This window comes from Podarcis vaucheri (assembly GCF_965113315.1).
Source record: "Podarcis vaucheri genome assembly, chromosome: 18".
Classification (NCBI taxonomy): domain Eukaryota; kingdom Metazoa; phylum Chordata; class Lepidosauria; order Squamata; family Lacertidae; genus Podarcis; species Podarcis vaucheri.
The window spans coordinates 9660136-9686818 of NC_138756.1; the positions used below are offsets into that span (position 1 = coordinate 9660136).

The following is a 26683-nucleotide window of genomic DNA, read 5'->3' on the forward strand; positions in this document are numbered from 1 at the left end:
GGTTTGGAGGCTGCTATTGTGGTGGAGTTTTTTTTTAAAGGGGTTTTCAAGGGTTTCCAGAGGTTTAGCAGGCGTTTTCAGGAGTTGTCAATGGCGCCTCCCGATATATGCATATTTCCTGTAAATGCATGGTGCCTCCGAATGTAACCCCCACATAAACGGGGGGTCACCTGGATCTCATTTCACATATAACAGAGAAAACAGTTATAGCAACAGATGCAAACCAAAAGATGACAAGAGAAACTGGGGGTACAGTGTTCCTTGGTTCTCAAACTTAATCCGTTCCAGGAGTACACTCGACTCCCAAAACTGTTCCAAAACCGAGGCACGGTTTCCAATTGGCTGCAGGAGCTTCCTGCACTCAAGCGGAAGCCGCGTCTCACGTTCGGCTTCTGAAAAAGTTTGCAAACCAGAACACTCACTTCCGGGTTTTTTGTGTTCGGGAGCCAAAACGTACGAGTACCAAGGCGTTCGAGAGCCGAGGTACAACTGCGTTGCTTTTGTTTGTTACTATGCTAGGTATTTTTTTGGTTTTATACTGTGATCCTTGGATGACGGGAGGTATAAAAATTCAATTAAGTAATAATAATACTGTTGTGTGTGGATCAAAATAACAAAGCCCAATTATAGAAAATCAAAATTATCTGATTGTCAAGTCTAGTTCTAACTTGACCTAGCTTGGGTCGTCTCGAAAACGATGCCTCCGCTTTATATGCAACAAAGACATGCCAAACCATATTAAAAAGGTCTGGAGGTTCTAGCCATGGTCAAAATCTCAAATGATGAGCATTTTCTTCCATTACAGCTACCTTCCAGAATGAGTGGTACCAAGCGTCAAATTTTCGGCCGAGTTGCAATTACTATTTGAGCTTCCAGGATCATGTATCCAGACTACGTTTTTGACAAAACCGGTTATCGTCAAAAATACCCGGCAGCGTTAATGCTGGGCAACAAACGATCGTTTCTTTAGGAGGTGTGGTCTCTCAGCACCTCCAGCAAACATCCAGCTCATCGAAGACTTTAGGGAAATTCTCTCTCTGTCTCACCTTGCCCTTGTTCAGTTCCTCCTTCGCCAGCTCGACGAGACGCCGGACCTTTGCAGCAATGCAGAGGTACTTGAAGAAGCGCTGGTGGGCGGACCAGAACTGACCCCACAAAGACTTCCGGGACTCTAAGCCTATCAGGTCGGCAGCTTTCTGGAAAACCCCCAGGGCTTCTGCCCACTAGAGAGAGAACGAGATAGAGAGAAAGAAATTAATTTTTCTGTTTTACCATTTAAAGTACAGTGGTACCAAGGCACGGCTTCTAATTGCCTGCAGGAAGCACTTAGCGCTCCAGAAATCTTAACCCTTACGTAAACTCCCTGCTTGAGACTCTTGAGAGTCCCATGGACTGTAAGAAGATCAAACCTCTCCATTCGGAAGGAAATCAGCCCTGAGTGCTCACTGGAAGGACAGATCCTGAAGCTGAGGCTCCAAGACTTTGGCCACCTCATGAGAAGAGAAGACTCCCTGGAAAAGACCCTGATGTTGGGAAAGATGGAGGGCACAAGGAGAAGGGGACGACGGAGGACGAGATGGTGGGACAGTGTTCTTGAAGCTACCAGCATGAGTTTGACCAAACTGCAGGAGGCAGTGGAAGACAGGAGTGCCTGGCGTGCTCTGGTCCAGGGGGTCACGAAGAGGCGGACACGACTAAACGACTAAACAACAACAACAAACTCCCTGCTTACCAGCTGAGCCGCCTTGTTGTAGACCAGCTTGTACTCTGGGTCCAGTGGGATTTCCTCTATCCTGAAAGTGACCCCCGAAAAGCTGAGCTGCCGCGCGATGTACATCCCGCTCACTTTCATGTCCATGGCGACAATCTCCATTGCACCGACACCTCTGCGGGGGAGACCAAAGCAGTCGTTGAGGAAGAGGGAAGACGGCCGAACTTTGGAACAGGACTCCCCGCCCGCCTCTTTCCATGCCCATCAAACCATCACGAGTCAAAAGGCGACATTTGTTTGCTTCCGATTGTTTGTAACCCACTTTTCCTATGCGAGGATGTTCAAATGCGGAAAAGGAAGAGGCTAGGAAATACTACTCCTGGAGAACAATGCTCCGCAGCCCCAAACAGCCTGAAGCAAAATAAGATTTGAAGGCAGTTTCCTACGTGCTTTCTAGTTTCAACTAACTGCAACTTGTTGCTACGTGGAAGCCAGAAACCGTGGTTATATAAACCACGGTTTATAGAGACAACTACCTAGGTTGAGAAACCACAAAGGTTGATCTAAGCTTCCTTCCATAAATTTTCACTTGAACCAAACACAGTTTGTCCTCGGCCAAACTAACCACAAACCAAAATAACTTTGTTGGTAAGCGAGGTCGGGAATATGTCAGGTCTGCAGTTCAGGTTGGGTTTAAAAATTGTGAGTCTGTTCACTTGTATAAATCGAAATTCTCACGTTGACGGGAAGAAACGTTTTCCCAAACATACCGCTTCTCGATGGCCGATAGGAAGTCGTCAAATGATCGGAAAGGGGTCCCTTCTCCCCAAATACCCAGCCGGCTCATGTAAATCATGTTCTTTGGCTCGGAGGCACCTGTCAAGAGCACAAGATGCTTAAAGGTCAGGAAAAGTTTGGTGCAACCTGACCAATCACTACCACTAATACCCCTCCACCGAATTCCCTTCTTTCCTCTGCAAATCACCCGTTTTCTCCTGCTTGCATGTTTGGCACCACTGCTGACTCCTCCCATGCAATCTTGTGACTCTTGTTTACTTTGAGGTTGAATCCTGACAAGACAGAAGTACTGTTTTTGGGGGACAGGGGGTGGGCAGGTGTGGGGGACTCCCTGGTCCTGAATGGGGTAACTGTGCCCCTGAAGAACCAGGTGCGCAGCCTGGGAGTCATTTTGGACTCACAGCTGTCCATGGAGGTGCAGGTCAATTCTGTGTCCAGAGCGGCTGTCTACCAGCCCCATCTGGTACGCAGGATGAGACCCTCATGCCTTGCCAGAGTGGTCCATGCTCTGGTTATCTCCCACTTGGACTACTGCCATGCACTCTCCGTGGGGCTGCCTTTGAAGGTGACCCAAAAACTACAACTAATCCAGAATGTGGCAGCTAGACTGGGGACTGGGAGAGGCCGTAAAGACCATATAACACGGGTCCTAAAAGACCTACATTGGCTCCCAGTACGTTTCCGAGCACAATTCATAGTGTTGGTGCTGACCTTGAAAGCCCTAAATGGCCCAGTATCCCTGAAGGAGCGTCTCCACCCCTATCGTTCAGCTCAGACATTGAGATCCAGCTCTGAGGGCCTTCTGGCGGTTCTCCCTCCCTGCAAGAAGCGAGGTTACAGGGAACCAGGCAGAGGGCCTTCTCAGTAGTGGCACCCGCCCTGTGGAATGCCCTCCCACCAGATGTCAAGGAAATAAACCACTACCTGAGTTTTAGAAAACATCTGAAGGCAGCCCTGTTTAGCGAAGTTTTTAATGTTTGATGTTTTGTCGTGTTTTTAATATTCTGCTGGGAGCTGCCCAGAGTGGCTGGGGAAACCCAGCCAGTTGGACAGGGTATAAGTAATAAATTGTTATTATTATATTATTATTTGCTGCTCCCTTATTTGGAGGACAGACATGTTTGCCCTGGGAGGATCCAGCAGCCGCCAAAAGGAAGGAGCCGCTCTGCTCATTAGGGGTGACATTCAGCCAAGTCTGTGCAGGTTGTGTTTTTGCTACGAGAGAGAGAGTCAACTCCGACTTTGAGCTGCGTGATTACTGGCCGGCACGCTCTCATACAAACCCATGATGGGCATACCCTGGCCCCCACACTCATAGGTTCTCAAAGCAGCCCCCCCCCCTCACCGCCGCCCCGAACTCACCTGTGGCACTGGCATAAACCACCCTTGCGAGAGGCAGCTTGTTCTGCAGGTCCAATACTGCTTTGCCCATCTTAGTAGAGCTGGCATTTTTGGCTTTGTGGCATTCGTCAAACACAATCTGGAAGCGGGCACCCATTAAGGAAAGAAGGGGGAATGCGAGTAGCTAGTCAAATTAGGTAACTGGACCGGCAGATTAAACTACTTGACGGTGCAGAGGTGGCCAGATTGACTGGGGAAATCAGGAGGACCAAAACCTGAACAGAGAATGGGATATTGATTGTACCTAACCAGACACTGGAGAGACCTGTCGGGAGTAAGCATGGACCAATGGTACCAAATAGCATGGGAAACAGCCCTATAAGAAAAATTAACCAATACAGTGGTGCCTCGCAAGACGAAAATAATCCATTCCGCGAGTCTCTTCGTCTAGCGGTTTTTCCGTCTTGCGAAGCAACCCTATTAGCGGCTTAGCGGAATAGCGCTATTAGCGGTTTAGCGGCTATTAAAGGCTTAGCGGCTTAAAGACTATTAGCGGCTTAGAAAAAGGGGGGGAAGCAAAAAAAATTGCAAGACTCATAGCAATAGCAGCAGATATTTTAAGCGCCCCCCCCCCCCGCCCGCCCGGCTGCACGGAAATATGCAAAGGAAGGCTCTTCGGAGCGAAAAAGAGAGGAACAGAGCGTTGCACCATTGGAAAGACATGCATGCACAAAGAACACGCGCAGAGCTCGGTTCATTTCTCTTAGGATACAACACCATCGAAATCTTCCTTGCACCAATCCAGAATCTGCTTCAAGCGGGTCCTGTGCTGGCCACCGGCTTGGCTTTCGCCGATGAGGGCTGAGTAAGTGGCAAATAAGACTCCTTCCGAGGTAGCTGTGTCGCCGTATTTAATCTACAGTCAGGAGGGGGAAAAGAGCATATAAACTACAGGACAAGGATAACTGTGACTTTGAGGATGAATGGGAACCCTTTACAAAGCATCTGAAGACGCAACAAAGTGAACTGGACTCCTTGGCAGGTTTTGAATAAACATTCACAAACTTTTTATTGATAATAATCAGCTAAATAGTTTGAGGATCTATACAACTCTGTAACATGCAGAAAACAGCATTCTTAGAGAAACCAAAGACTGGAACTGAGGGAAGTTGGGGGGGAGGGGTGGGTTTTGTGTGGGAGGGGGGGAGGGAGGAAAAATGGGGGGGGAACAAGGATGATATGTTTTTGGATAATATGTCTTGTTTTAATTTTGAATAAATAAAAAATAAAAAAGAGGGGGGAAAGAGAGAGGAAATTAAGCAGCCGGATTGAAGGGTGTGTGTGGAACTGACAGGATCTCTGGTTTGGCGGCATTTCGGCAAGAGAGGGTGTAAAAATAAAAATGCACCTCCCTTCTCCGACTGGATTGAAGGCTTATACAAGCTTGCAAGATTATGAACAACTTGCATATAACTGCATCTATAAAGGTATGTAACTGTTGGGAGATGCAATAGGGACAATGCTTCTGCAAACACCTGAACTCTTTGGCAGGTTTCAAATTAACTCTTGCAATGATACATAGATTTTAGATACAGGGAAGGACTGCAAATTAAAAAGGTAAAGGTAAAGACCTGACCATTAGGTCCACTCGTGACCGACTCTGGGGTTGCGGCGCTCATCTCACTTTATTGGCCGAGGGAGCCGGTGTACAGCTTCCGGGTCATGTGGCCAGCAGGACTAAGCCGCTTCTGGCGAACCAGAGCAGCGCAGGGAAACGCCGTTTACCTTCCCGCTGGAGTGGTACCTATCTATCTACTTGCGCTTTGAGGTGCTTTCGAACTGCTAGGTTGGCAGGAGCAGGGACCGAGCAACGGGAGCTCACCCCGTCATTGCGGGGATTTGAACCCTCGCCCTTCTGATTGGCAAGTCCTAGGCTCTGTGGTTTAACCCACAGCACCACCCGGGTCCTGTATTGCAAATTAGATGGACTTATACAGTTGGAAAATTTACCTAAAAAAGCCACAGAGGGGACGAGGGAAGTCTTGAGATTCGCAAGAACCTTGTGCGACTTTTATTACTTGTGATGCTGAGTGTCAAGGAATGTGTAAAATCTAATAAGAACTATTGAGAGAGAAAGAGAGAGAGAGATACTGCTCCATACCTTGTTTAAAGCATGCACAGGAATGTCAGGGGCATCAATATCCTTCAGGTCCCTCTCAGCATCGTACTTGAGATCGTTCGAGGCGCTGAACCTGACAAACGAGAGCGGGGAGCGTAAAGACCTGGGAGGATCTGCGGATCAGCGCAGAGGCGGTGCTAAGGTAAAACCCCCGCTCGCTTTCGTCTCTGGCCCCTGAGAGGCTGCCCAGAAGAAATCACAGCCCTTCCCCCCTTTCTATCCGCAAAACAACCCTGCGAAGATGGCTAGGCTGAGAGACAGGGACGGGCTTGCCTCACCCAGCGGGCTTCATGGCCAAGTGGGCGATTTGAACCCTGGTCTTTCCTGGGGGGTAGTGCGGCACTCTGAACACTACAATACACTGACAATTCCCCCTCTGTAAGATACATTTGTGTGCCTTGTTTTCACCAAGAGAGAGAGCCTCTGTGGTGTAACAGTGTTATGTACGTTTCCAAGCACAATTCAAAGTCTTGGTGCTGACCTTTAAAGCCCTAAACAGCCCAGTAGACCTGAAGGAGCATCTCCACCCCCATTGTTCAGCCCAGACACAGAGGTCCAGCTCCGAGGGCCTTCTGCCCATTCCCTCCCTGCAAGAAGTGAGGTTACAGGGGAGCAGGCAGAGGGCCTTCTCGATGGTGGCGCCCGCCCTGTGGATCGCCCTCCCATCAGATGTCATGGAAATAAACAACTACCTGACTTGTAGAAGACATCTGAAGGCAGCCCTGTTTAAGGAAGTTTTTAATGTTTGATGTTTTATCGTGTTTTAAATATATTCTGTTGGGAGCCACCCAGAGTGGAACAAAAATACGGTGGTAGAGAAATGCAGTAAGTAAACTAAAAAGGTTCCCACCCTCTGCTTAATACAATGCAAGCCTCGGCGAGCCTTGTTGGGAAGAATAATATGGTGATGAGAAAAGGGACTGTCCCGTCTCTTGACATATTAAGATACCGCATATTAAGATGTTCTCCCTCCCCCCCCAAAAAAACCCCACCAAAATGGCTGCTCAGAAGATAAACATCACGATGCAATTCCTGCAAGCGCAATGGCCTCATCTGGCCTCCAGTGAGACCCCAGCCGAATGCCCAAACCTTCAAAACCGGTTGAACGCACACTCACCACAGGGACTTTTTCCTCCCCTTCAGGTAGTTTTCGAAGATGATCCCTGCGACCGTCCGGCCTTTCCCGACGCCGGCGCCGTCCCCGATGAGGAAGCCGGCTCTCTGCCCGTTGGGGAGCAGGACTTCGTGTTGCTGCAAGTCCGGGAAAGGGAAAGAAGGGGGGGCAGGTTAGGAGCGGAGGGGTGGCAGCATTCTGCAGGGGTGGGGGCACGACCTTCCAGAAGTTGTGGAGCCAGAGGCAGTCACTGGTTTCCCTGTCCCTGATTGAGGGAGCACCATTTCTCGCTCTCAGGAGAGAATGCCTCTCCTTTCCTAAATTCCTCTAATTACCGTATTTTTTGCTCTATAAGACTCACTCTTTCTCTCCTAAAAAGTAAGGGGAAATGTGTGTGCATCTTATGGAGCGAATGCAGGCTGCACAGCTATCCCAGAAGCCAGAACAGCAAGAGGGATTGCTGCTTTCACTGCGCAGCGATCCCTCTTGCTCTTCTGGCTTCTGAGATTCAGAGTATTTTTTTTCTTGTTTCCCTCCTCCAAAAACTAGGTGCGTCTTGTGGTCTGGTGTGTCTTATAGAGTGAAAAATACGGTATATCTGGGGGGATTCAAGTTCCCCGTCTCTGGTCGAAGGAGAGGCACCCCTTGCTCCCAGGAGAGAATGCCTCTTCTAAATGTCTCTAATTATATCTGGGTGGGATACAAGTTCCTGATCCTCCTGATCAAAGGAAAGGCATTTCTCGCTCTCAGGAGAGAATGCCTCTTCTAAACAGAGGAATTATTCCTGCACAAAGCACAGAAAACACAAAGCTACTGTTCATTTATTTATATTTGTCGGTTGCTTCCTCTCGCAGAGTGGCCCATAGCGCCCGTCATTAAAAACCAGTTAAGGGCGCCCGTTTTTTGTTTTTTTTTAAATGCGGCAGCTAGACTGGTGACTGGGAGTGGCTGCCGGGACCACATAAAACCGGTCCTGAGAGATCTGCATTGGCTTCCAGTACGTTTCCAAGCACAAATCAAAGTGTTGGTGCTGACCTTGAAAGCCCTAAACGGCCTTGGTCCTGTATACCTGAAGGAGCGTCTCCACCCCCATCGTACTACCTGGACACTGTGATCCAGCGCCGAGGGCCTTCTGGCGGTTCCCTCATTGCGAGAAGTGAGGTTACAGGGAACCAGGCAGAGGGCCTTCTAGGTGGTGGCACCCGCCCTGTGCAACGCCCTCCCATCAGATGTGAAAGAAATAAGCAGCTATCTTCTCTTTAAAAGACATCTGAAGGCAGCCCTGTTCAGTGAAGTTTTTAATATCTAACGCCGTACTGTTTTTAACACTTGATTGGGAGCCGCCCAGAGTGGCTGGGGAAACTCAGCCAGATGGGTGGGGTATAAATAATAAATTATTATTATTATTATTATAAAATCTAAACAGGCTAAATCAGTGTCGGTCAGCACAGACAATCGTGAACGCAGCTTCCTACGTCGCTATTACAAACCTAACTGGAACTTCAAAAAGCTCTGGCATGGCTTCCCGCATACCTGGCAGGCGTAGGTAATCGCTTCCAGCTGTAGTGCAGAGAGTAATCCGTTGTCAGCGGTGGAGGCGGGGAGGGAGAGGGTGTAGGTGACGTCCGGAGGGGGGACGCTGGAGAGGGTGCTCGTCTCCACCACTCGGTCGGGGTGCTGCTTCCCCAGCTTGGCTGGAAAGGTGAAAGGGGGGGGACTGTCAGCTGTTTTGACGTTTGTCACCCCTGCTGCCTGCTCCCCGCAGTGGCAGCGCTGTGTTTTTGCAATTAATAGCTCCCATAAGGGAGGGTGATTAGTAATAATGATAATAATAATAATAATACTAAGGTAAAAAAAGGTAAAGGACCCCTGGCAGTTAAGTCCAGTCGCGAACAACTCTGGGGTTGCGGCGCTCATCTCGCTTTATTGGCCAAGAGAGCCGGCGTACAGCTTCCGGGTCATGTGGCCAGCAGGACTAAGCCGCTTCTGGCGAACCAGAGCAGAGCACGGAAACGCCGTTTACCTTCCCGCCGGAGCGGTACCTATTTATCTACTTGCACTTTGACGTGCTTTCGAACTGCTAGGTTGGCAGGAGCAGGGACTGAGCAACGGGAGCTCACCCCGTGGCGGGGACTTGAACCGCCGACCTGATCGGCAAGCCCAAGGCTCAGTGGTTTAGACCACAGCGCCACCCGCGTCCCCGGGAACCAAGGTACCACTGTAATTAATAATAATAATAAACATGCTAGCTGTGCCACAACTCTGATATTACATGAGCTGCTTCTGGGAGCCTGTTTGGCTGGGATAAAGAAACCAAACCCTTTTAAAATACAATTTATCAAGGCAAGGGCCCCGCGCCCCTCTTACATTTGGAAGGGACATAGTCAGCATACGTCTCCGCGTGGCCCAGCTCCTCCGCTTCGTCGTCGTCCCCTTCTTCCTCCTCCTCTACCTGAGTTTGGGACTGGAACGGAAAGGGGGGGGGAACGGGAGAGTCACAAACATGTTCGGCAGGCACCTTCCAAGGAATGCAAGCCAGGAGGAGCATTAAGAAGAGCCCATCTAACCCTGGCATCCTGCTCTCATGGCAATGGAAAACCCCGGTGAGCAGGATTCGAACCCAAGAATGACTCTCCCCCCTCCTGCAGTTTCCAGCAACTAAGATTCGAAAGCACCGCTGCCTGCGACTGTGCCTCCATTGCGGCTAGCAGTCACCGATTAACCTAGCGGTGCTTAGCTGAGTTTTTCTTAGTTGCCATTTTGTTCATCTTGTTAATACTGTTTCGCAGATTATAAATGCCGTATTGATCTGTCGATCTTGTAACATGGGGTTTTGCTGTACAGTAGTACCTCGGGTTAAGTACTTAATTCGTTCCAGAGGTCTGTTCTTAACCTGAAACTGTTCTTAACCTGAAGCACCACTTTAGCTACTGGGGCCTCCTGCTGCTGCTGCTCCGTGATTTCTGTTCTCATCCTGAAGTTCTTAACCCAAGGTACTATTTCTGGGTTAGCGGAGTCTGTAACCTGAAGCGCATGTAACCCGAGGTACCACTGTAATGTATTACTCAGTTCCTGTTTCATTCACAGTGTTTTATATACTGTAATCGTTTTATCGGTGACGGTAATTATATTATGTGATTCATTCTGTATTTCATAGAATCCTAGAACTGGATAGAGTTGGGAGGTACCACGAGGGTCATCTAGTCCAACCCCCTGTGATGCAAGAATCTTTTGCCCAATGCTGGGCTCGAACTCACAACCCTGAGATCCAGAGTCTCACACTCTACCGACTGAGCCATTCTGTTTCATTATGTTATCCTTACTCATTGTTTGTGAGCCGCTTTTGAGATTCATTTGAATGAAAAGCAGCCTAGAAGCACAACAAACCAAATCAATCAATGGTTGTTAAATGACAACTCTGAAATCAGAGACAAGCACCTCAGCTTGCTTTTTTTGTTTTCCTCCCCTCCTCCTCTGAACCCAACTCCTTTTTCCATTTGTGCCGTGTCTTGTAAGCAGACGGTTTTGCTGTTGATCTCCGCAGAGTGAAAATAACTTTTAAAGCTCAGTAAAACCTCGCACTGTTTTTCTCAGCACATGCAAATAACGAAAGGCACCCATGCAAACTTCCAAGCAAGCCGGGTATAAGAGTGCCTATTAACCTCTCCCATTTTCAAGCCCATCATCAAAGTAATTTGGGGAATGGCCTGTTTCACCTGGGGTTGTTAGTATACATAAAAGGTAAAGGTAAAGGGACCCCTGACCATTAGGTCCAGTCGTGGCCAACTCTGGGGTTGCGGCGCTCATCTTGCTTTACTGGCCAAGGGAGCCGGTGTACAGCTTCCGGGTCATGTGGCCAGCAGGACTAAGCCGCTTCTGGCGAACCAGAGCAGCGCACGGAAACGCCGTTTACCTTCCCGCCGGAGTGGTACCTATTTATCTACTTGCACTTTGATGTGCTTTCGAACTGCTAGGTTGGCAGGAGCAGGGACCGAGCAACGGGAGCTCACCCCGTCATTGCGGGGATTCGAACCGCCGACCTTCTGATCGGCAAGTCCTAGGCTCTGTGGTTTAACCCACAGCGCCACCCGCATCCAATTAGTATACATGCTCTGCTCTAAATTATTTTGTTTGATACGCTGGAATCAGCATGTGGGTCACTTACACCGCAATCATGTGCCTGTCTTCTGGGAAGTAAGCCCCAAAGTTAAACTGGGCTTACTCCCAGGTAGGTGTGCAGGATTGCCGCCTTCGTGGTGAACAATATGAATGTTTAGTGTTCTGCATAACACTTTGTGGTCCCCACATTTAAAGGAAGCTTTTAAAACTGTCATCAGCCAGCCTCTTCAAGCTTCACTGCCTCTATTCTGGATAGTATTTCATAAATGTCTGTAATGTCTCCTTACTGGACAGAGGCTTTTGGAGGTGTTTTTTTACTGCTTTATGCATCTTTTGTGTGTATAAAACAATGGTCATGAATGCGATATGACTGCCTGTTATTCGCCTCTGGAAACAATCTTCATTTTGGTATGTTGGTTGTGTATTTCTTTAGATCAACGCGGCGGTTCTCAAACTCTGAGTCCCCAGACGTTGTTGGACTACAACTCCCATCATCCCTAGCTAGCAAGGCCAGAGCTCAGGGATGATGGGAGCTGTAGTCCAACAACATCTGGGGACCCACAGGTTGAGAACCGCTGGATTAACGCAAAGTTAAACGGATTCCTGCTCAAGGAAGTATTACCAAAGTTCACAGGACTGGGATTAATAAAAGCAGAGTAATGGGAATGGTACAAATATATGGCTGTGAGCCAGTGAGGCAAGCCTGATGTGCTCAGCTGTGTGAAGGTACTGTTCTAAAATGTGGCATCAGAACAGGCTGAGGAGTCTATTATGGCATTCATCGGTTCTGGAAAAGACAACAGTGGCTTGAAATGGGTCTCCGAGACCCTGCAGAAAACTGCCCCTCACCTGAACGGTGGAAAGAAGAGAGGTATCTTGAGGAGCGGCTGCGAGGTGACTGTCAATGCCCTGTAGCCCTTCTAAGCCTTCCAAATCTGGAGGCAATCGCTGAGGAGGAAAGGGGAAAGACAGGAGAAGAATAAAAATACAAGGCTTGGGAAACTGTTTTCACTGCTATTACGAGGGTGTCCCCGGACCTTAAATTGAGGCTCATGCAACAAAAAAATAATATTTAGAATACACTGGACCCCATTACGTTGGTTTTAAAAAAGGCTATCTAAGGTACCTGACTGTTGGAGATGCAATAGCGATAGCGCTTCTCTTTTTCGTTGTCCTATATTGAAATATTTTTGCTGTTGTTGTGGGAGATAAATGCAAGAAATGATCTCTTCCGCTGACCTGCTTAAGCAAGCTGGAGGGGCCGGCCAAATGGAGATGCCAGTCAACATTCGTCCGTCTCAGGGGACAACAGAGGAGTGTGCTGAGGGCCTTCTGGCGGTTCCCTCGCTGCGAGAAGCCAAGTTACAGGGAACCAGGCAGAGGGCCTCCTCGGTAGTGGCACCTGCCCTGTGGAACGCCCTCCCACCAGATGTCAAAGAGAAAAACAACTATCTGACTTTTAGAAGACATCTGAAGGCAGCCCTGTTTAGGGAAGCTTTTAATGTTTAATATTTTGTTGGAAGCCGCCCAGAGTGAATGGGGAACCCCAGCCAATATGTTTCCAAGCACAATTCAAAGTGTTGGTGCTAACCTTGAAAGCCCTAAACGGCCTCGGCCCAGTATATCTGAGGGAGCGTCTCCACCTCCATCGTTCTGAGGTCCAGCTCCGAGGGCCTTCTGGCGGTTCCCTCATTGCGAGAAGAAAGCTACAGGGAACCAGGCAGAGGGCCTTCTTGGTGGTGGCGCCCTCCCTGTGGAACGCCCTCCCACCAGATGTCAAAGAGAACAACTACTACCAGACTTTTAGAAGACATCTGAAGGCAGCCCTGTTTAGGGAGGCTTTTAATGTTTGATGTAGTACAGTATTTTAATATTTTTTTTGGAAGCCGCCCAGAGTGGCTGGGGAAGCCCACCCAGATGGGCGGGGTATAAATAAATTAATAATAATAATAATAATAATAATAATAATAATAATAATAATAATAATAATTAATACAACTCCCATCATTTCTGGGCCAGGTAGTAATTGCGTCTTAAAGAGAGAGATTGTGCATCTATCTGGTTTCTAGTCCGCGACGATGTGACCAACCTAACTGTGCTCCTTCACCCTTGGCTTTGGGTAATCAATGTCAACCGGGGAATTTTCATCTCCCAAGCCCTCCCTAGACACACAAACACACCCATAACAACTACAGAGATTCCAGACCGAAGTGCCTTTTCCTTAGACTTTGCAGAAGCCAAATGGCTATAAAACGGCTTTGAGAGAAGAGAGGTTTGCGAGGCATTCTTGAAGCAGAAGTGAAATATGGGAAGATCAGGCAGGCACAAACACACTGCAATTATTTCCCTTTTTAAAAAAGGGTGGCTTTCTTTCTTTCTTCCTTTCTCTCTCTCTCTTTTTTTAAAAAGCCTCTTCCATTACTGGAAGCCTGAGTCACAATTACCAACAGGAAGCTGGAGAGAAAAGCGGGGGAAGTTTTGTGCGTTTCAAAGCCCAGCGGTGTCAAGCCCGCAGGTAGCTAGCTGTGGGTTTTGTTCCTATCAGCGGGGAGTGGGTAATTGGCCCACCCATCGGTGCCGCTCGCACGGGCAAGTCTGAAAGCGCCCGGTTTCACCAGACGGGGCAATGGTGGAAAGGAAGTTAAGAGCACCGCTGCCAATTACTGCAGGAGGTTGTGTGCAAGTTTACGGGAAGGCGTTGCGACACAGCGAAGGGTGGGAAGGCCAGGGACAGACCTCTATTTGGTTCTGCTGCGGGGTGATGTCCCATATCGTCGGCACGCGGCTGAGGCTGTCGGCGGGGAGGAATTCCTGAGCGTCGGCGATGTCCGAGAGGGAGTCGGCCGGGGAGGAGAAGAGGGAGTTGCTGGAGAGATCGGTGGGGAACGTAGAATCCTGGAGAGAGAGGGAGAGAGAGAGAGAGGATCGTGAAATACAGCTGTGCCACCCTGGCACCCACCAGAACAGTGAATCACAGACTACTCGTAGTGTTCGGAGGGATTGCCAGAGCTCATCTAGACCAACCCCCAGCAATGCATGAACCGCAACTCAAGACTCCTTGACAGCTACCCAACCTCTGCTTAAAAACCTCCCGAGTAGGACCGCTGCTTTGTTAATAGTGTTTTCGGAGATTGTTTTTTACTTATCACCTCCTAATTATTCCAGGATTAAAAGGTAAAGGGACCCATGAGCATTAGGTCCAGTCGTGGCCGACTCTGGGGTTGCGGTGCTCATCTCGCTTTACTGGCCGAGGGAGCCGGCGTACAGCTTCCGGGTCATGTGGCCAGCAGGACTAAGCCGCTTCTGGCGAACCAGAGTGGCACACGGAAACGCTGTTTACCTTCCCGCCGGAGCGGTACCTATTGATCTACTTTGACGTGCTTTCGAACTGCTAGGTTGGCAGGAGCAGGGACCGAGCAACAGGAGCTCACCCCGTCGCAGGGATTTGAACCACTGACCTTCTGATCGGCAAGTCCTAGGATCTGTGGTTTAACCCACAGCGCCACCCAGATACCCCCACCCTAAATGTTGTGAACCACCCTGAGACCTACAGATGGAGAGCGGTATATAAATTTAATAAATAACAGCAATATCCGGCCGATAGAATTAGATGGGAGTGTAGGAGGCTCTGTATTTGCAAAAGAAATGGATGTCAAGAGAAGGATCGGGGCCTACTGTTTGCCCAGGTCAGAAGCTGCCTTCGCCTTGCAATTAGAAGAGGCACGGGTTCAAGAAGAAAACAAAACAGCAACTAAGAAAGAAAGAAGCGCCGCCAGTTAAACGCCGGATGTTCTGGTTGTTCCTTGCCGCGTGCCAGCTTCCTGTGGGGCAGAGGACCTCCTTGGCATGTAGAAGGAGCCAGGGTCCGTCCCCAGTGGCATTTGCAGGTCTACAAATCCCCCAAGTGCGCTTTTTTGAATTGCGACCAAACAGGTTGGCAACCGAACAATTCCCTGCCTTAAAACTTGGAGGAGGAGAAGAAGAAGAAGAAGCGGCGTTTGGATTTGATATCCTGCTTTATCACTACCCTAGGGAGTCTCAAAGCGGCTCACATTCTCCTTTCCCTTCCTGCCCCACAGCAAATACTCTGTGGGGTGAGTGGGGCTGGGAGACTTCAGAGAAGTGTGACTGGCCCAAGGTCACCCAGCAGCTGCATGTGGAGGAGCGGGGAAGCGAACCCGGTTCCCCATATTACGAGACTACTGCTCTTAACCACTACACCACACCGGAGAGCCATTGCAACCCAGCATAGGCTAGATGGACCAACGATTCGACTCTGTATAAGGGCCACCTCCTGTGTAAATCAGAACTTCAGTTTTGATAGAGGACTTTGTCATTTCCTTTTCCTCTTTTTTTTCTTTTTTTTCTTTATTCTCTTCCTTTCCTCCTCTTTCTTTCTGTTTCCCTTTCTTAGATCAGTGTGGTTTTTACTGTATCTCACGTGGAAAACTTTCAATAAAAGTTGATTGTAAAAAAAAAAAATAGTTTCGTTATGAATCTTGCGCTGTCGTTTCTAAAGGGGAACACGGCGGCTCAGGTTCAATCCAGAGGTTTTGTTTTAAAAGACTATCAATCTTTTAAATGAAAAATTAAGAAAGGGGGGGGGAGGACCTTTCCAGGCAAGGCTGGAGAGCTACTGCCAGTTCGGTTTGACTCAGTATAAGGTAACTTTCCTGTGTTCACTTATGGGTTTGTGAATAACCTTTATACCAGGCATAGGCAACCTCGGCCCTCCAGATGTTTTGGGACTACAGCTCCCATCATCCCTGACCACTGGTCCTGTTAGCTAGGGATGATGGGAGTTGTAGTCCCAAAACATCTGGAGGGCCGAGGTTGCCTATGCCTGCTTTATACAGTGGTACATCGGAAGTCAAACAGAATCCGTTCCAGAAGGCCGTTCGACTTCCAAAACATTCGGAAACCAAAGCACAGATTCTGATTGACTGCAGGAAGCTCAAGGCAGTACACGCTCAAGGCAGCTCGTCTCCGCCCTCCCCCAACCCGCCATTTTAGGGTCTCCCTAAATAGTTGCCCAGGGACGCGGGTGGCGCTGTGGGTTAAACCACAGAGCCTAGGACTTGCTGATCAGAAGGTCAGTGGTTCGAATCCCCGCAACGACGGGGTGAGCTCCCGTTGCTCGGTCCCTGCTCCTGCCAACCTAGCAGTTCGAAAGCACAAAGTGCAAGTAGATAAATAGGTACCGCTCCGGCGGGAAAGTAAACGGCATTTCCGTGCTCTGGTTCGCCAGAAGTGGCTCAGTCCTGCTGGCCACATGACCTGGAAGCTGTACGCCGGCTCCCTCGGCCCGTAAAGCGAGATGAGCGCCGCAACCCCAGAGTCGGCCACAACTGGACCTAATGGTGAGGGGTCCCTTTAACTTTTTTAATTTAAGGAGAGAGGGAGGGAATTCATGAACCTGAAGTCTGGTGTGTGTTTGTGCACACATGGAGAGATGTACCATATTTTTTGCTCTATAAGACTGACTTTTTCCCTCCTAAAAAGTAAGGGGAAATGTGTGTGCATCTTATGGAGCGAATGCAGGCTGCGCAGCTATCCCAGAAGCCAGAACAGCAAAAGGGATTGCTGCTTTCACTGTGCAGCGATCCCTCTTGCTGTTCTGGCTTCTGAGATTCAGAATTTATTTATTTTTCTCCTCCAAAAACTAGGTGCATATTGTGGTTTGGTGCATCTTATAGAGTGAAAAATACAGTGATTTCATTTGCATGCCACCTTTCCAGAGTTTCAAACCATGCTCAAGGCTTCTTGCAACATGAAAAAGTGCACAGCGGCAATGTGGCCAAATCAGCCGTAAACAACAAAGGAAGCACTGAAAGGCACGCAACCAAGCTGAACGATTTCCACATCAATCACAAGACCTGAAATGAAGATGCAAAAAGCCAGCAGCGACAAGCCTCCCAAGACACACACACACACACACACACACACACACACACACACACACAGAAAAGGAGCAGCTTTCCGAATTGCAAATGTACACCCCTCTCTTTCAAAATACTAATCCAGAGACCTTCACACATCACAACAGAGAACTTCTTTGACAGAGGATGCTTGTGAATGAACCTGCTAGACTCCAGCCTGCAAAGAGCAGGGTCCACCACTGAAGCACAGCCATATCCTGCTTCTTTCTGGGATTTGGGAGGGCCCCCCCGAGGGCCATCTAGTCCAACCCCCTTTAATGCAGGAAATCTCAACATGAGGTCCCCCGTCCAATCAGGACCCATTCCGGACCCTGCTGAGCTTTCCGAAATGTGCCATTGTTTTTACTGCCGCAGGAATTCCTCGCGTTGCCGTATTCCCCAAAGTGATAAATGGATCAAAGTTGTTAAGCTCTTCCATCCACCCCAATTATTTTTTCAATTGCCCTACTTGTTTTCCCATACATTTTGCCGATTCAGCAAAATTCTGCCCAGGTGCTATTTCCTGCCCGATTCCCAGACGAGGGCCTTCTCGGTGGTGGCACCCACCCTGTGGAATGCCCTCCCATCAGATGTCAAGGAAATAAACAACTACCTGACTTTTAGAAGACACCTGAAGGCAGCCCTGTTTAGTGAAGTTATTAATGTTTGATATTTTATCACTTTTTTATTCTGTTGGGAGCTGCCCAGAGTGGCCGGGGAGACCCAGCCAGATGGGTGGGGTAAAAATTTATGATGATGATCATGTTGATGATGATGATGATGATGATTATCACTACTACTACTACTACTACTACTACAGTATTTAGAAAAACAAAACAAAATGAATTCCTATGCCCCACAAATAACCCAGAAATGCATTTTAAATAAAAGCACACATTCTACTCATGTAAAAACACCAGGCAGGTCCCACAAAAAACCCAGAGATGCCTTTTAAATAAAAGGACACATTCTACTCATGTAAAAACATGCTGATTCCCGGACCCTCCGTGGGTCGGATTGAGAAGGCGATTGGGCCGGATCCGGCACCCGGGCCTTAGTTTGCCTACCCATGGCTGGCCATGTGGCCAGCAGGACAAAACCGCTTCTGGCGCAACGGGACACCGTGATGGAAACCAGAGCAGTGCACGGAAACGCTGTTTACCTTCCCGCCGCAGCAGTACCTATTTATCTACTCGTGCTGGTGTGCTTTCGAACTGCTAAGCTGGCAGGAGCTGGGACGGAGCAATGGGAGCTCACTCCATCACGGGGATTCGAACCGCTGACCTTCTGATCGGCAAGCCCAAGAGGTTCAGTGGTTCAGACCACAGCGCCACCTTGTAAGGTGGGACAGAACCCTTGCTGCCTTTAGTGGAAACTTAGAGGTTTGGGCAGGTTGAGATGCTTGATAATGGGTTTCCCCATAAGACCGACAAGTTAGTTTGCCTATCTGAACTCGGGAATTGCCTTCGTAGAGAAGCAAAGCTGGCTCCTTCCTTGCTAGCCCTTCTTGTTCTATTCCAACAAGACTACTACTTTTTTCCTTCTTCAGGAAAGAAGGTGTTTTTATTATCTGCATTTTAATGTAGTTGGGTTTATTTAAATTGTTTTAATTCTAGTTAAGAGCTTCATTTGCTCTTTTTAACCATTGCCTTCCATCCGTTTTTAGCTTCGGGTATTTTGCCTGCGTCGTTTTAATCTGTGCAACCTGCCCAGAGTCCTGAAAGGCAGTGTAAAAATATAAATTGCTTGGCGTGTTATCGCAAGCTTCCGGATCACCACCCTCCTAGTTGTGTTGTGCTAGATGTCTCTCTCTCTCTCTCTCTCTCACACACACACACACACACACACACACACACCACACACACACGGGCCGTTGTTGTCTGGGCAAGTCCCCAGGAACAGGAGGTTAAAAAACAAGGGGACTTTGCCCAGGTACAAAGGAATCAGAAGGCATCGTTTCGTAAGATAAAAAAACCACCCCAGGAATGTGGAAAATCAGAAGAGGAACAATAAAAACAAACAAACACTCATTCCCGAACACACCCATTTTACCGGGTATTCCTGTCCAACTGGCCTGGCTCTGGGATGTCGGATCTACCCTGCTTACCCTCGAGTAGCCTCACTGGGTGCTTGTAGGAATGTTTCAGGAGCAGCCTAACAGGTGGGAGATGAAACACAGGAAGCTGGCAAGCTATCGTGGGCGTCCAGCCTTCGCCTAGAAGCAAAGCAACGTTCTAGCCCCCGTGGGCCATAAAAGAGCTGATCTGAACCGCAAGTCGCTTTACACCGAGTCAGACCGCTGGATCTGTCCTGCTCTCACCAGCGTTCTCCAACCTGAAGCGTCTCCAGAAGCGGGCGGAATACGAAGCCCATCATCCTCGGCGAAGCTGGCTGTGGATGATGGGTGTTGTAGTCTTGCCCACACCTGCCCCCCCCCCAGGTTAAAGACCGTGGTCTTCCTCTGCTCCGCCTGGAGATGACGGACATTCAGACTTGGGGAAACAGGGGCTATTCCCTTCTGCTACAGCCACTCTAGGCTTAGGTGGACCAAACTACGGCGAGAATGATCTGCAGGGAATTGGGCCGGGGTGTGGAGAAGCAATTATTATTCTTTTTATTTATTTAATTTGTATACCACCCTATACCCAAAGGTCTCAGGGCGGTTCACATAAAATATAAAACACATAAAAACAAAACAAAACCAGAAACCCAATTAAAAAAAAAAAACCCTAAAAGAGCCAGCATGTTTAGACAGGGTGTAGGACGTAGACGAGGCTTCCTCAACCTCGGCCCTCCAGATGTTTTTGGCCTACAACTCCCATGATCCCTAGCTAGCAGGACCGCTGGTCAGGGATGATGGGAATGGTAGTCTCAAAACATCTGGAGGGTCGAGGAAGCCTGACGTAGATCAAGGCAGGCAAGGTCACCCCGTGAGATTCCTGACGGAGTGGAGGTTCAAACCCTGATTCCCCAGGCCATTGTCTAACACTCTAACCACTACACCCCACTGGCTTCCTAAAGCACTTCTGCTATGGGGCAGCTCTATGAATTATGTAGGTAAATAAATAGGGGGAAAGCAAAAATGTCCCCAACCAAAGAAGGACGGCAACTTAAGCTGATGGAATGAGTGCAGCTTGCAGACTTAGCACATACAGTAAGAGAACAAGAAGAACATACATTTAGAGAAGGTTGGGAAATGTTTATTGAATGTATGGGGGGAAATTGTGCACACTTGAAAACGCTGGCAGCATTAAGATAAATTCAGCAGTGTAAATTAAGTTTTGACGGATGCAATAATGGAATACTGAATGGTTTAGTTTATGTAAAATATGCAGGGATTTGTGGTCTGCAAAATGAACCATGGAAAGAGAAGAAGGGAAGCCACTGATATTTTAAGGATGTTTAAATAAGTATTCTAAACTGTAAAACAGAAAATGTAATAAAAATGAGAGGGAGAGGCGTCTAGACATTCCATGGTGGCGACTGTAACTGAGGTTTAAAATGCCATTGAGTGATTAACATATATATCTGAGTTTCTGAAGACTGGGAGTCCAGCTACCAATGTCCTTGACCACTGAGCCTGCTGGCCGCTGGACGTCCAAACAACACCTGCAACCTAACCCTGCAGTATGTTCAGGAGAAGATTCAGGTGGCGGGATCAGGCAGCAGTTGTTGTTAAAAACCTTCCCTGTGTGCTTTCCACGCAAGGGGATAATGCCCTGATATTCTGCACCTTGAGCAATGGAGAGACTGCGGGGAAAAGCGGAGGCTGCGAAAGAGGAGAGGCTTTGCTGCAGTGGACCAAAGTTTGAGATGACCGTTGAAAAAGAGTTTGGATTTGATACCCCGCTTCATCACTACCCGAAGGAGTCTCAAAGCGGCTAACATTCTCCTTTCCCTTCCTGCCCCACAACAAACACTCTGTGAGGTGTGTGGGGCTGAGAGACTTCAGAGAAGTGTGACTGGCCCAAGGTCACCCAGCAGCTGCATGTGGAGGAGCGGAGACGCGAACCTGGTTCCCCAGATTACGAGTCTACCGCTCTTAACCACTACACCACACTGGCTCTCCAGTGTGAGATGGGGGAAAGATGAACGGGCAGGGATTGAGCGGAGTTTTCAGCCCAACGCATTCTCCTGCCACATCTCCACCAAAAGCAAACCAAAGAAGGGGCTGCTGGATCGGGGCAATCCCCCCCCCCCCGCAAGCGGTACATGTGAAAAGGATCTAGGGGTCTTGGTGGACCGCAAGCTTAACATGAGCCAACAGTGTGATGATGCAGCAGCAAAAAAAAACCACTATTCTAGGCTGCGTCAACAGAAGTCTAGTGTCCAGATCAAGGGAAGTCATTGTCCTGCTCTATTCCGCCTTGGTCAGACCACACCTGGAATACTGCGTCCAATTCTGGGCACCACAATTTATGAAGGATGTTGACAAGCTGGAAGGTGGGCAGAGGAGGGCAACTGAGATGATCAAGGGTCTGGAAACTAAGCCTGATGAGGAATGGTTGAAGGAGCTGTGTATGTTTAGCCTGGAAAAGAGGAGACTGAGAGGAGATATGAGAGCCATCTTCAAATATCTGAAGGGCTGTCACATGGAAGAGGGAGCCAGCTTGTTTTCTCCTGCTCTGGAGGGTTGGGCTCAAAGCAATGGCTTCAAGTTACAAGGAGATTTCGGCTCAACATTCAGAAAAAACTTTCTGACAGTAAGAGCTGTTCGGCAGTGGAACAGACTCCCACGAGAGGTGATGGACTCTCCTTCCTCGGAGGTTTCTAAGCAGAGGTTGGGTGGCCATCTGTCAGGGATGCTTTAGTTGAGATCCCCGCATTGCAGGGGGTTGGACTGGATGAGCCCCGGATGTCCCTTCCAACTCTACAGTTCTATGATTGGAGAACAAGAGCAACTCTCAGCTCTCGCCTCCTGCAGTTTCTAGCAACTGGGGATTCGGAAGATAGGCAGAGAGCACAAATGTGAGGGTTAGCAGCTATTGACAGCCTTCCCCTCCCTCCATGAATTTGCCTAATCCTCCTTTAAAAGCCTTTCAAGTTGGCAGCATCTTTTGGAAGCGAGATCCACGGTTTAGATATCCCCTGCACGAATGAGGACTTTATTGCAGGAAATGTGGAATTACTTTCTGCAGAGCGTTGATCGACTGCGGCCATGCCACATTGTGGAGATGAGAGGCAGGCTTATTACGTATACAGCGGTACCTCGGGTTAAGAACTTAATTTGTTCCGGAGGTCAATTCTTAACCTGAAACTGTTCTTAACCTGAAGCACCACTTTAGTACATTTAGTACACTGTACGTACATTTCCTCCTGGTCCTGCCCGTGTCCACATTCAAAATACAGCATTCCGTAACTGCGCTATGTTGTGGGGGGAAAGAGCAGGAACTTCACACACAACCAGCCTAGAAAAAGCCGAAATAGGGGAACGCTAAAAGCAGAAGCTGCCGTGCTGGGATGTGTGGGGCTACGGCAGCCTCTAGGTCACACTGAACACCTCATTTGCTGCCTGAGAAGACTGGTGTATTTTCAAAACCTGAATCTCTGGCACCCCACTAAGAAGCGAGTCTAATTTGCATTTTAAGCCCTAGTTTGTCCCAATTAGCTTTTTGTTCCAGTCAAGCTGTGCTGGGCAGCTAACAGGACAAGGAAAAAAGTTTGGTAATAACTAAGAGAAACAGACTTCTTTGCTTGATTTTGTTGAGAGTTGCATCTCACTGGCGGGAATACTCTCAGCCTCACCGCAAACTTTCCTGCGTCCTCCTAAGGGACGCAAACCACTTCACCCTTGCAACTGCCCTCTGAGTCAGGCGAAGAGGAAGCAATGACCGCAGGATTCGAACCCACTAGAAGAGCCTGTTGGATCAGACCGATGGCCCAACCTGGACTCCTGACCACTGGCCGCTATCCTAGTCCAGCACTTTCAAAGTGCGAAAGGCATTATTAGGCTGGATCCGGTCTTTGCCATGTGTGGAGCAGGCGCAATGAAGTCAATAGAACTTCCATTAGTTCCCGAGTAACCTAAGCCCCATTAATTACAAAAGGTCTACTCTAAGCACGCCAGGGTCTGGATCCAAGCTCTTAGCAGCCTCTCTCCAACCTGGGTCGCCAGATGCTGTCGGACTACAACTCCCATCACCCCTGACTGGTCCTTGTAGCTGTGAGGGATGGGAGTTGTAGTCCAGCCGGGGACCTGAGTTTGAGAAAGGCTGTGTTAGGTTTTAACAGGGCTCTCTACATTTCGTATCTTGCTTGCAGGACCCGGGAACCCCGGATCAAAACACGTACAACCAGCAAGGCTACCAATCTCACAAGGCTAATAATAACAGGCTGGGGGGAATCCTCACAAACGGCGCTTCCCAGAAACGTGAGGAATAGCAGGAAGCAAACTTAATTGAGAAATAAATTACAGCAAGGAGGCAGGAGGCAATGTTTGGAGACCGGTTTAAAACACACACGCACACACACACGCACACACACCCTCCAGATAAAAGACAGGTTGCAGACTCTTGGAAGATGACTGAACAGCCAAATCAAGAGGTTTTTCTTTTCCAGGTCCTCTTAACTTTGTATTAATCCTGCCCCTGTTTCTCAGCTGTATCCGTTGCCATGATCCCTGAAAGTTAAGGCTCTAAAGTCTTGCAAGTCAAGAGAAATCAAGCGGTTAGGGGGGGTTGCATTGTAATTGTGCAAGTCGGGCTCTTGGCGGCTGGATGTCGGAAGGCAGGGAAATACCTGCGGAGCGAAAAACATCTGAGGCTGGCAGCTGCTCCCCTCTCCGCTCTCGGGGCTGAAAAACTTTTTCTCAAAGCACAGACTCTTTGGAGAACCGGTTGTCAAAGCTGCGCAGACCTACCCCTGTGCACTTTTGCACGCTATAGAAACCCCCCCCCCTTCCTGACCGTCTCTCCAAACCTCACCCTGACAACAGGGTTTTTCTCCGTAAAATATCCCGTTCTTGCTTCCTCGAACGCTGCCGTGGCACAGAACAAACACACACAGAGAGAGAGAGCCCTCCACCAATCTTTCCATAAAAAGTTTCGTGGACTTTGCAACCATCTGATCAATTGCTGCTGTTTGGCTGATTCCCTCCTGCCCGCCCCCGCCCCCCCACAAGCAAAGCACCCTGGAGGGGGTGGGAAACACCTGAAATTTAAGACAACACAAAGTTCAAAGCGCCCGCAGCTCTGAAATGCCAAGAATGCAAAGCGGGGCTCCCAATGCAAACACAAAAAGGTGTGTATGTTTGTAAAAACGTCAACGCAATTTTAAAAAAATAATGTTTTTCAGAAAGTTACCTTGAAGAGCGACGCAAACTTGAGCCAGAATTGCATCTGGGACATATTAAGCCGGCATGGAAGGCGAGGCGAGGCGAGCTGGTCCCTGGCAAAGTGGAGAAGTGGACTTTCTCGGCACCCAAGGGCGACAAGTCTTGCCTCATGACAGCGGGCTTGTCAGGAGAGGAGCATTGGAAGGTTGGTTTTTTTGTTTTTAAATTGTCTAAAGAATTGGCACGGAATTGCAGAAAGGGAGGGCGCCAAGAAGACGAAGAGGAGGAGGAGGAGGAAGAAGAGGCTTGTCTGATGAAGGCAGCCTGGCAGAAAAAGCCGGTCTCTTCCCTCCACCCCAGCCCACCACCCCCACTGCGATCGGATTGGTTTAGTCACGAAGAGGAGGGTGCACTCTTCCTCTAAGTCCGCCCGTCTGACTTTCAGGAAATGAAGCCTGCCTGGTAAGTCAGTGAAATTACTGGCAATGACAGCAGAATTACTGTATGTCGTGTAATTTAAACCACAGAGCCACTGTAAACAAAAGGATACAGAAAGGGGGTTTGGGTTCGGGGGCCCAAAAGCGAAGCTGGCATCTCCTCCCAGCGCTCCCAACCCAACCCGGCTCAGGCCCCGTGTTAAGTTTTAAGGTTTTAAAAGTTGCGTTTCCCCCTCCCCGCCAACAACCACCCCCACCCCCTGGGAAAAGAGCAAACCAAATAAAGGCTAAATTTAGAAGGCGGGCTCCTGGGGTGTTGCCAGCGAAGGCTGGCTTGAAAAGGGAACTTTCGAAGCTTCCGTTCCAGACCCAAACAGCTGCTCTCAGGGTGGCATCTTTCTGTTGTTGCTATTATTAATAATAATAGTAAACAACAACTTTTGCCACAACCTCTGGGAACCTAACAGGAACTGTTCCTCGTTGCCCTTTCTCCCCCCACCCCTCAAAAAAAAAAGCCATAACGGAGCCTGCAAAAAGCCCCTTGCCCAATCCGCGCCAGAAAATAGTTCTTTAGAAAGGTTTTTTTTTTAAAAAAAAAAGTGTCACGCTACTGGTTCACGCGGCCTGTGGAAGTGGTAATCTTGAACGGACGCGAGCCAGAATGAATCATGAACATGCAAGAAGCAATTTCTGGAAGGATGGTGGGTTGATTGTTTAAAATAAAATAAAAAAAATTTTACACATGACGAACACCTACGTTTTTGTACTCTTGCAAGAGAATATATATTTATATGTTCAAATATATAAAAGGATGTCACATAGAGGAGGGAGAAAGGTTGTTTTCTGCTGCTCCAGAGGAGCGGACACGGAGCAATGGATCCAAACTACGAGAAAGAAGATTCCACCTAAACATTAGGAAGAACTTCCTGACAGTAAGAGCTGTTCGACAGTGGAATTTGCTGCCAAGGAGTGTGGTGGAGTCTCCTACTTTGGAGGTCTTTAAGCAGAGGCTTGACAACCATATGTCAGGAGTGCTCTGATGGTGTTTCCTGCTTGGCAGGGGGTTGGACTCGATGGCCCTTGTGGTCTCTTCCAACTCTATGATTCTATGATTCTATGAATCATGAACATGCAAGAAGCAATTTCTGGAAGGATGGTGGGTTGATTGTTTAAAATAAAATAAAAAAAAATTACACATGACGAACACCTACGTTTTTGTACTCTTGCAAGAGAAGGGGGTGTCACGAGAAGGATTGGGGGAAGCTGTTTGCACAGGTCAAAAGCTGCCCTTGGCTTGCAATTAGAAGAGGCACGGGTTTAAGAAGAAAACAAAACAGCAACTAAGAGAAGAAAAAAGCGTCGCCAGTTAAACGCTGGATGTTTTGGTTGTTCCTCGCCGCGTGCCAGCTTCCTGGTGCTACACCTGTGGGGCAGAGGGTCTGCTTGGCATGTAGAAGGAGCCAGGTTCCGTCCCTGGTGGCATCGGCAGGTCTAGAAATCCCCCAAGTGTGCTTTTTTTAATTGTGACCACATGGAGATCTCCCGATGCCAGGTTGCCGACCAAAAAATTCCCTGCCTTAAATCCTGGAGAGCCACTGCAAACCGCCATAGGCTAGATGGACCAACAATTTGACTCTGTATAAGGGGCACCTCTGGTTTTCCCAGCAGTGATGTACGGAAGAGAGAGGTGGACCATCAAGAAGGCTGATCGCCGAAGAATGGATGCTTTTGAATTCTGGTGCTGGAGGAGACTCTTGAGAGTCCCATGGACTGCAAGGAGATCAAACCTCTCC

General features: G+C 48.7%; 1 protein-coding gene across 5 annotated transcripts in view; it reads right to left on the bottom strand.

Moving 5' to 3' along the window:
• SBNO2 (strawberry notch homolog 2) overlaps positions 1-26683 on the bottom strand; it is an 89539-nt gene that overhangs the window by 22514 nt on the left and 40342 nt on the right. For 4 of the 5 annotated variants that reach the window (XM_082206249.1, XM_082206247.1, XM_082206248.1 and 1 more), the window contains 11 exons: positions 13999-14157; positions 12112-12210; positions 9511-9607; positions 8677-8837; positions 7147-7280; positions 6012-6102; positions 4623-4766; positions 3872-3989; positions 2482-2587; positions 1733-1886; positions 1047-1223 (listed from right to left, as the gene is read on the bottom strand). In XM_082206249.1, the coding sequence (XP_082062375.1) occupies positions 1047-1223; positions 1733-1886; positions 2482-2587; positions 3872-3989; positions 4623-4766; positions 6012-6102; positions 7147-7280; positions 8677-8837; positions 9511-9607; positions 12112-12210; positions 13999-14157 (1440 nt within the window). Of the gene's footprint in view, positions 1-1046; positions 1224-1732; positions 1887-2481; positions 2588-3871; positions 3990-4622; positions 4767-6011; positions 6103-7146; positions 7281-8676; positions 8838-9510; positions 9608-12111; positions 12211-13998; positions 14158-24481; positions 24787-26683 lie in introns of those variants that run through there. The other variant, XM_082206250.1, reaches the window with a different exon arrangement.